This window comes from Phaseolus vulgaris, chromosome 8 (assembly GCF_051622355.1).
Source record: "Phaseolus vulgaris cultivar YP4 chromosome 8, ASM5162235v1, whole genome shotgun sequence".
Lineage (NCBI taxonomy): Eukaryota > Viridiplantae > Streptophyta > Magnoliopsida > Fabales > Fabaceae > Phaseolus > Phaseolus vulgaris.
The window spans coordinates 5415611-5425910 of NC_143505.1; the positions used below are offsets into that span (position 1 = coordinate 5415611).

The window sequence follows — 10300 nt, forward strand, 5'->3', positions numbered from 1 at the left end:
TTATTAAAAAATTTAATTATGTAAAAATATTAAAACACTACTTCATTAATCCCATCTTAAATATATAAAGAAACAAAATTATGTTTCTATTTAAATATAAATAAATTTTAACAATTTAAATATTTTAATACAAGTTTTAAAAATATTAAAATAATTTTTTAACAACATTAGTATGAGTAAACGATATCATCTGACTTCTTGTGTATTAATTGTTTTTATCTTGAAGATTAATTTCTTAAAAAGATTAAAAATATAAAAAAAAAGAGAAGAAAAAAAATAAAAATCCCTTTTAATTTCTTAGAGGTGGTTGAAAATGGCTGGTTCCAAAAGTGGCGACAGAGAGGGTTCTAAAGCGAAAGCATAAGTGAGAAGGCAAAGAGTGAAAGCAAGAGAGGAAGGAAGAGTAGCAGATCCAATCGTGTGTGGCAATGCCTCACCGTAACAACCCTGCGCCTCTCCCTCTCGTCGTCACCCTAAACTGCATCGACGACTGTTCTCTCGAGCTCCAATCCCTTGCCGGCAACGCCGGCGTCGAGCATGTTCCACTCAGCCGCCTCTCCGAAGGCAAGATCGAGTCTGCCGCTGCGGTCCTCCTCCACTCCCTCGCCTACCTCCCGCGCGCCGCCCAGCGCCGCCTCCGTTCCTATCACCTCATCCTCTGCCTCGGCTCCGCTGACCGCGCCGTCGACTCAGCCCTCGCCGCCGACCTCGGCCTTCGCCTCGTCCATGTCGACACCTCGCGCGCCGAGGAGATCGCCGACACCGTCATGGCGCTCTTCCTCGGTCTCCTCCGCCGCACGCACCTCCTCTCCCGCCACGCGCTCTCCGCCTCCGGCTGGCTCGGCTCCGTCCAGCCTCTCTGCCGCGGGATGCGCCGCTGCCGCGGCCTTGTTCTCGGCATCGTCGGAATCTCCGCGTCCGCTAGGTCTTTGGCCACTCGCAGCTTGGCCTTCAAAATGAGCGTGCTCTATTTTGATACTCAAGCAGTACGTATTTTTTAATCTTTCTTTCATTAAGTGAAGAACCCTTCTTCTGTTGAAATTTAAATAGTATTTGATGTTTCTATGCTTTAATTTTGTGATCCACTTGTTGTTTGCGAGACTAGGTGATTAACTGATATTGTAGCATTTGTTTCATGACTCTGAAGCTTTTTTGTTTTTGTGGCGTTGTAACTGGTGTGTAGCAATTTGGGTTATATGGTTGGTGTGTGCAATAACACCGTTGATGTTTAACAAGAAACCAGACAAAAAGGTGGAAATACTGGAACTAAAAATATATTTGGTTTGAAATCATTTCTATGGAAAAGTCACAAATGCTCTTTGACCATTCGCATTGGCCCATGACTGTGCCTGGTAGATGAGAACGTATTTCAGTTTTTGATAGAATTGGCTTAGCATGTATGAATTTGTTGTTTTCAGTCCGTGCAAACAAGCATATCTGTTACCGGAGTAGTGTACATTTGTTATTTACTATAATTAGGTACTACTATCGATAACTAGCGAATTCTTGAAACTTAAATCTTACATTAAGCTCTAGAAGACAAAGGACAGTCTTCAGAGAGAAGCAGAAGGAAACCAAAATTTATGCAATGCTCTGTGGTTGAGCTCCTCTCTTTCTAAGTAGTTATATTACATGTATCATTTAAATTTTACCTCATGTACAAAATTCTCCATCATGACATTTGGTGTCTTCTAATGTATGAAACTTCCATTCCCCACTCATTGCTGTCCCTAACCAGGTCCACTTGATCCCATTTTCATCTAATTTTGCTTTCCTCTTAACTATCTTGGACTGCATTTCCTTTTTTAATTTTGCCTGGCATCATTCCAGCATGTTGCTTGATAAGCACCAAAGCATTTGGAAAGCTCATCCTTAAAAGCTAGATGTCAAGGGGGAAGAACTAAGAACCCAACACTAAAATACTCTCTTGAGCGTCAAATATTACCTTAAGAAATTTTCACACTATGATACTTTACTTGGTGACACTTTATTCAACTTTCTCGTTAGTCATAACTCTTCACTAGTTTGAATCCTTTGCAAGTGGCCCTTTCTCAGACATTGACAATCAGCTCCAGTAACAATTAATAAGCATCCTAGCATTGGGGAACCAAGCCTTAAAGACTACCTGTTACGGGGAAGAACCACCACTTAAATACTTCACCGAGCTTCCCATATCATTCAATGTGAGACTTAAGCACCACATAATACCCAAGTTCCTATCCTTTCTTTTGTCAACTTAAATTCTCTTTTCAGGTAAGAATAAGATACTGTGGTCTAACGTGAGACTTTACTGTTGTCTGGTTTAACTTATTTTAAAGAAATTATAGCTTATTTTGGCAGGTTCTTGAGAGAGCTTTAAAAAAACAAGTGATTATTTCCCCCAAATTTAAGCTAAATTGTTGGTGGAAATTCCTGTGTTTTTCTTAAACCATTGAATTTGTATTTCCTATTTTTGATTTTTTTTATAAATGTGTTAATTGTGAGAATTGACTATTAGTTGGTATAAACCCTTTCTCTGGTTAATGCAAAAGCTTCAATTTTTCTTAATTGCACCTGTTCCATAATAGTCCCTGAGGACTTTTTAAAATAAAAACATGAAATAGTAGTCTGTTCTTGTTTACTTCAGGTTTGATGATTACTAATCAGTTGGAGAGCTGAAGAATTGATTTGTTGGTATAAATCCTTATTGGGTAAATATAATACTAGGGTACTCTGTTCAAACATGGGGATGGAATTTTGTTTAGCTGGTAACTTTGTAATATAGCCATACCATATGCTATTTCTTCATTTTGTTAACATTTTGATCAATCTTTTTTTAAGGGTGAATGAGCCTTTTCATTTCTTCAAAACAATCGTGAAATGTTTATTTGTTTCGGCTTCTTTTTGCCTTAAGGTTTCTGTTGCCCTAACAAACTTGCACAAGGGTACGCATAGACAATTAATTGAGTACCAGTAGCTTCAGGGAAAGGGGGTTACAGAGGCTTTGTTGTTCTATATTTCAACTTCTGAATGTTTATTTCATAGTCTGCTCTCTTTGATTTCCATTCTTTATTTGTTTCTTTGAAACATTGGAACTTAGCATGACTTGTACTAGTCCCAAAAAGCTGATCAAATACTATAAGGTTTTGGCTAATTTAGTAATTTTTCCTTCAACCTTGCACTCACAGGGAAAAGGAAAAGCAAAGTTCCCTCCTGCAGCACGAAGAATGGATACTCTTAATGATTTACTTGCTGCAAGTGACCTTGTATCACTCCATTGTGCTTTAACGAATGAAACAATGCAGATTATTAATGCTGAATGTCTTCAACATGTGAAACCTGGTATTTACTTGTTCATATGTTATATATTTTTCTTTGTTTCTGTTATTTATGGTTTGAGTTATCTTCACAAATATATAATATATCTAATGTTTTCATAGGAGCCTTTCTTGTAAATACGGGTAGTAGTCAGCTTTTGGATGATTGTGCTGTAAAGCAGCTCTTGATTGATGGAACCATCGCTGGATGTGCTTTGGATGGTGCAGAAGGGCCCCAATGGATGGAAGCATGGGTATGGTAAATTTAGGTTTTGCATTCTTTAATTTGCAAGGTATGATGCAGGCATTCACAAATTTCTAAACTACTGATTGAAATTCACAACTTTTTGTTCCTTTACTTTCTTACTTGAATGTTTCGAAGGATGTTAAGTTTTACTTTATAATAGGAACACAAGTGCAAAATAGGAAAACAAATCGGCAAGAGCATCTAAGAATAAATGCATTTGTGTTTGTTAAGTATAGTTTTCATCTTAAGATAAGACAAAAAAATGTAGAGAGGAGAAGGGGATACCTATGATCTCATTCGTTTATTTAATATTGAATCCGATGATTTATGAATTATTGAGAAAAAAAAAATCCTTCTTACCAATTCTTGATGTGCTACACGGATGAATATACATGTGCTTTGGTTTTGATGAGGGGTTCCTATCAAGGAAAGGAAGAGTTATGTCTGATTAGATTTAGAATAATAAAATGCATTAAAAGTTCATAATAAAAGGCGAGGATGAAATTGAAGATATTATTCAAGATGGGAGGAAGGGGAAGATCTTTTGATATAGGAGGATGAAGATGAACTAAGTAATGTTGATCCTGGGGATGATAATTGATCATTAAGTTGTCCATTTGGACTTGGCCATACTGATATGTTGTCATTTTTTTGTGTGGTGGGGGTGACTTTATAGCTTAATTTAATCAGTCACTTTTTTTTTCATTGTGACTGATGATTTAGATCTTTGTTTTACTTGAGAATAAATGTGAGAGAAGGTAAAAGAGAGATTTCACTTGAATCTCTCTTCAGATTCATTTATATATAGAGATATCTATCTTGCAACAGAAGTAAAAAGAGAGAGGAAAAGAATCAAAGTGTAGCAATGACAGATAGATCCAACAAAAATGGATTTATAAAGTTGCTCAGAAGATATTATAAATTATTTTAACACTTTTGAAGTTGTTTATTCTATTTTGTTAGCCATATAGTGAGCCATTTGACTTTTTATGTTAACATGCTCCTAGATTTTTGTTATTGGGCATGAATTTGTGCTTTTATAAATTATAAGTCTGGTAGTTGTACATGCTATTTTTCTTATTGATAATGAATATTACAACTCAGTTCGTGAATCGGAAAATAGGCATTTTGATTCCCAATTTGACTACCATTTTTTATTTCGGACTGCCCCGTTTTCCCCATTCAATACTGCACTACCCCTAACTAACTTGGATGTTGTCAAGTCTCTTTCAAATAAGATGCTCTCTCCTCATGATAAGTGGGAGGTTTAAGCCCGTTAGATATTCACCAACCAATTCCAGCATTTTGATAAATAAGGAACTTCTCACCAAATTAAATGGCGAAATATTGCCATAAATGCATTTAAAGATGTCTTGAGTCACCACCTCTCTATCTTTCAACACCTCATTCATTGTATTTATTTTCTTCATATATGCTCGAATTCCCTCCTACCTCTTCACAAATGATTTCACATTTCTGTTTCCTTAGCATCTTGGATACCAACATCAAATTATTCTTGATCATTTGCCCCTTTAGCTTCCTTTTTATCTTCTAACAGCTTCAAAAACATCTCTCTAACTTCATCATGAATAGATGTGCAAGACTAACATTCTCCTTTATTCGAGCAAAGTGATGTTTCATCCTTGTAACACCACCACAATATATATGTGAACAATACTTGTACTTAACTAAGCCTATGTGGAGGAACACTCACTCTTGCTTCATGTGATATGTCCCTTTTCTTCTGCTGGCCCAATACCCCACTAAAAAAATTAATGCAACAGTAACAGGGAGGTAAAGACTTGAGAATTCATGGAAAGAGACCGGGTGGGGCGGAGTCACTCGAACTGAGTAAAGGAGACATTAATAGAGAGGGCACAAAGCACCAAAAGGCAATGATGGAGTCAGAAAGTTGAACATGTCAGACACTCTAAAAGTAAAAAGTGGGGACTAGTCCTGGGGCTTCAAACTTTAATATTCTGACTTTGGTTCGAAATAGGAAAGGAATTCGTCATTTTTTATCCAATTTTCTGAAAGAATTCAAAAAAAATACTGGTATTGCTATTGCTCAGACCTACCTGATTAGAAAGACATTGCACCTTTTTTGTGATAATGGAATGCAAACATTGGTAATCTATGATGATCTTAGTAACAGGCTGTTGCATATTGACAAATGTAAAATGGGGATTTTCTCAAAACTGGCTCAAGACCCATGCCATTTTGTGTGCTTGACTCGCTTTTCAAGAATTGCATAAGGCACCAATTAGCAATTCCTCCAATAAAGAAGTGATTTACACAATTTAGTAAATGATTCAAAGTAAAAAATGAATTTCCTGACAATTTGTTTCAAACTCTGAAGATTTTGTACCAAATCAGGACACATACAATTCTTGTGATTCTAACCAACATTATGATAATCAGGGTCAAAGTTTTCTTACGAAAGTTATACAAACCTACATGTCAGTGTTATGTATGTTTAAACTTGCCTTTACCTGGAAAAACTGTATTATCAAAATAAAATAGGTTTTACAAAAGTTTGTTGACTTCATGGAATTTGATTTTGTATTTGCTACTCTTAATCATATAACGCTCACTCACACATTAGATTATGTCCTGTCACTGTATAGCAATGATAGTTTAATAAATAGGATAATACCATAATAACATACTTTCGGTATGTCTGCATCAGGTGAAGGAGATGCCTAATGTGTTGATACTTCCCCGAAGTGCAGATTACAGTGAAGAGGTTTGGATGGAGATAAGGGAGAAAGCTATATCCATATTACAAACATTCTTTATTGATGGAATTATTCCAAAGAATGCCATGTCAGATGTGGAAGAAGAGAGTGAGGTTGACAATGAAAGCGAGCAATCTGATCAGCAATACAAAGAAAATGCTCTCCAGATTATTGTTAGAGAGCAAACAGATGATGTTCACTTAAGTCCTGACAGTTCCCAAAAGAAAGTAAGTACTCAAGTGAAAGAGTCTTCATCCCATCATCAGGTTTCAAGTTTGTCTCAAAGTGCCTCTGCTAGGTCTGAAGGAAGACGCAGCAGGTCAGGTAAAAAGGCCAAAAAAAGGCATACCCGTCAAAAGTCCCAACAAAAATCAGAAGATCCTTCTGCACTAGAGAAAGAAGGCACATCTCAGAGAGATGATACTGCTATGAGTGGCACTGACCAAGCTTTGAGCTCCAGCTCTGAAGATTCAAGAAATAGAAAAACTCCAATAGAAATGCAAGAACCAACTAGTTCTCAAGTTATAAAGTCAAGTGCGAGACTTAGTGGAAACTGTACTGAACTTTTGAGAGATGGATATGTTATAGCTCTGTATGCTAGAGACCGCCCTGCCCTTCATGTTTCAAGACAAAGAGTTAAAGGTGGAGGTTGGATCATGGATTCCATGTCGAATGTGTCAAAAAGGGACCCTGCTGCACAGTTCCTCATCATCTTCAGAAGCAAGGTTTGTCATGAAGGAACTTTGTACTTATTCTATCACTTTTATTTTACATGACATCATGTATTTCAAATATTAGTTTAGGCTTTAGAATGGTATAAGATGTATTTTAACTCAAGTGTTCTGCAAATTAGCTGATATTTGAATGTTAATACATTTGCTTCAGGACACAATTGGATTGCGATCTCTTGCTGCTGGTGGAAAATTATTGCAGGTAATTGCATTATAATGCTCAGTTTATTTATTTTATCATATATTTCCTTTAGAATTTATTATTATCCTATATACCAATTCTTTAGTATGCTGTGTTTCTGTTTTTATTTTCAATAAAAGCTAAATATTTAGACATATGGCTAAATCTATTATTTATGTTTCACACACAATGTTTTTTATTTGGTTATAAACTGTCATTTTTGCAGATCAATAGAAGAATGGAGTTTGTATTTGCTAGTCATAGTTTTGATGTTTGGGAAAATTGGACACTGGAAGGTTCCTTACAGGAATGCAGACTGGTGAACTGCAGAAACCCATCAGTAAGTTTTCTTTGTTTTTCTTGTTGCAATCAGTGTTTGATACATTGGTATGAAATTTAAATGGTTCCTTGCAATCTGATAACTAGTTGTAAAACATTTTAGTTGGCTAAATATGGTGTTGAGGCTTTCCAAAATTGGTTGGTTAGAACCTTTTAATAATTGTACAGCCCCATCTTTCTTAATTTTCCTCAAAGACGTAGAGGATGGCTTTCAATGGCTCATTTTGTTTCTTCGCTTGCCTTTTTAGCTTTTCCTATGAACACAAATTGTCAACTATTAGCTTCTTCCATCAGCTTACTACAGCAAGTCGTCTCTCTGATGCATTATAGTATACAATAAATACTTAATTCGTGTTGCTTAATTGTTATATCCATGCTTGTCATTGGCTATGATCATATAGAAGCTGACAATTTAGTTTGTAAAATTTCGGAAAACTGATTGGTTAATCCTTGAACTTCCTCTTATTGACATATCATCCTTGATCATATACTAGGCTGTTTTGGATGTACGCGTTGAGATATTGGCAACTGCAGGCGAAGATGGAGTTACTCGTTGGATTGAATAGAATGATTCTAGGTCTGTAATACTAAAAAAGGAGCTTGTAAATCACTCCTGTCACGGGATTTAATGATCTTTCAAATGTTTCTTTGTGAAAGATTGGAATGTATTTATAGTGTAGAGCATAATTTTTTTCTTCTTTATTTTGCTTCTTTTTCTTTTTTATTTATTGAGGAATTTCATGAGATTTTCACCTTGTGATGGCACTTTGCCCTGGTGTGATGATGAATGATCTTTTGGTTTTCTCCTGTTGCAATTTCACCTGTAACCCCTTATCATTTCTGAAGTATTGCACCAGTTTAATTGATTTAACTGATTTAACTTTTTAGTATATAATAATATTATTTATAATCCAGTATCATTAATTTTCGAAAAAAAATATTTAATCTTTTAGGTTGAAAGCTCATTATTCTATTAATGTTGAACTCAACATGTAAAAGTAATATGTTAAATAAATTTAATTTGATAAAAAATAGTGGGTAAAAGTATCCATTGAAATTTAATCCAAGACACAACATTAGAAAATAAAAATATATTGTATTTATTTTGAAGGGAAAAATTAATTACAATAAAATAGCGTTGAAGCATTAGCGTATGTTGTATGGTTTTTGTCAACTAATTCTATTTATTGGTTTGGTACGTTATATATTTAATTTATTTTATAACGTTAGAGTTATGTTCATACTTAATTTTTTTTTGTGTTCAGTTTCACCTTTTTAACATTTAAAAAAAATCCAAAAAAATGTTCGAGAGCCAATGTAAATAGATATATCTGTAGATTACTATCCAGAATCGAAATATTTTATTAAATATTAAATTGTTAAAATTAAGAAGCTCTCTTCTACAGTGAGATCAGTCATCATGAGGTTGAAAAGGTTTTATCATTCATACAAAGATGAAACACTTAGAACATGCCTTTGAATGTCATGGACATTACATTTTTTTTTCATGAGTCACATGCCTCTAATGTCATAGTCATGTCATTTTGTTGACAAGAAAAATAAACTTTCCAAAGAAAGTCACAACTATGTCTCTTGATATCACGATCGTGCCTTTTTTTTTATGAGAAAAATAAGGTTCTATACTCTGAATTTCTATAATTCATTCTTAAAACTTGAGTTTTCCTCCCAAGAGTTCTTATAGCTTCTTTTCAATAGATTAAGTCTTCTTGTCAACAAAATTTTTCCTGTTAGACAAATATACCTAATAAACAAGTTTGAAAATTAAATCCAAATATGCAAAATGTTTTACTTTCATATTCTAAATATCATGTAAAAATAATGTAAAATGTAATACATCACATTAAAAAATTAGGAGAATTACTAATCATTATTCCATCTTTTACACATTGCATACTAGATAACCTAATATATAGTTACACAAGTTATATGTAAATGAAAAATCTTGAAAAAATAATTATTATAATATATTATAATAATATAATAATGATAAGAGTTTTAGTAATAATAATAACAGTGAAACTATCATGGTAATAATAAATAAATAAATTATATAATTTAAAATAACGAGAAAAAATAAGACTTTTTTCATTATATTCAACTTTAAAATACATCAATCATAAAAAAAAGAGAGCTTTTATTATGTTAGAAGAATATTGAAATATTAAGAAACTCGTAACTATATTTATTATCAATTAAGATCTTAATAGATGTAACATATTTTAACATAAAATAATTATAAAGATCGATTTTTGCATGTTAATAGTATAATTTATATCATTTATTATAAATATGAGTAAAAAAATATTATTGATTTGAACAAGTCATGTTTCATTAGCATGACTTTATGTGTGAGTATAAAGTTGTGAATTGTTTCAACATAATATATTTGTAATTAAATTGCGTCAACGTGACACGATTTTACTTAAGCTTGATCTCACCCTTAGTCAAAGTTGTGTAAGTCCCCCATAACTTATGTACAAACTCATTTCAACATGAATCTCTCCTTGTATGAAAGTCATGTATACTATGTATGAATTTTCTGTATAAAGACTAAAATTGTATACATATGACACGACTTCAACGTGAATCGCTCTCTGTATGAAAGTCATGTATATTATGCATGAATTCTTCATATAAAATTGTGTGAACAAGATACTACTTATCCAAATTAATAATAATTTTTTTATCTATATTTTTAATAATTGATGAAAATTCAATAATAAACATGAAAAGCTCACAAATATCTA

General features: G+C 33.7%; 1 protein-coding gene across 1 annotated transcript; it reads left to right on the top strand.

The window, feature by feature from the left end:
* Positions 1–286: 286 nt before the first annotated feature.
* On the top strand, positions 287–8334 carry AN (NAD(P)-binding Rossmann-fold superfamily protein). The gene is made up of 7 exons (XM_068633526.2): positions 287–986; positions 3168–3321; positions 3420–3550; positions 6233–7006; positions 7167–7214; positions 7420–7533; positions 8027–8334. Exons 1-7 carry the CDS (start codon positions 429–431, stop codon positions 8096–8098), a joined length of 1851 nt encoding a protein of 616 aa, XP_068489627.1. The 5' UTR covers positions 287–428; the 3' UTR covers positions 8099–8334.
* The last annotated feature ends 1966 nt before the right edge of the window (positions 8335–10300 follow it).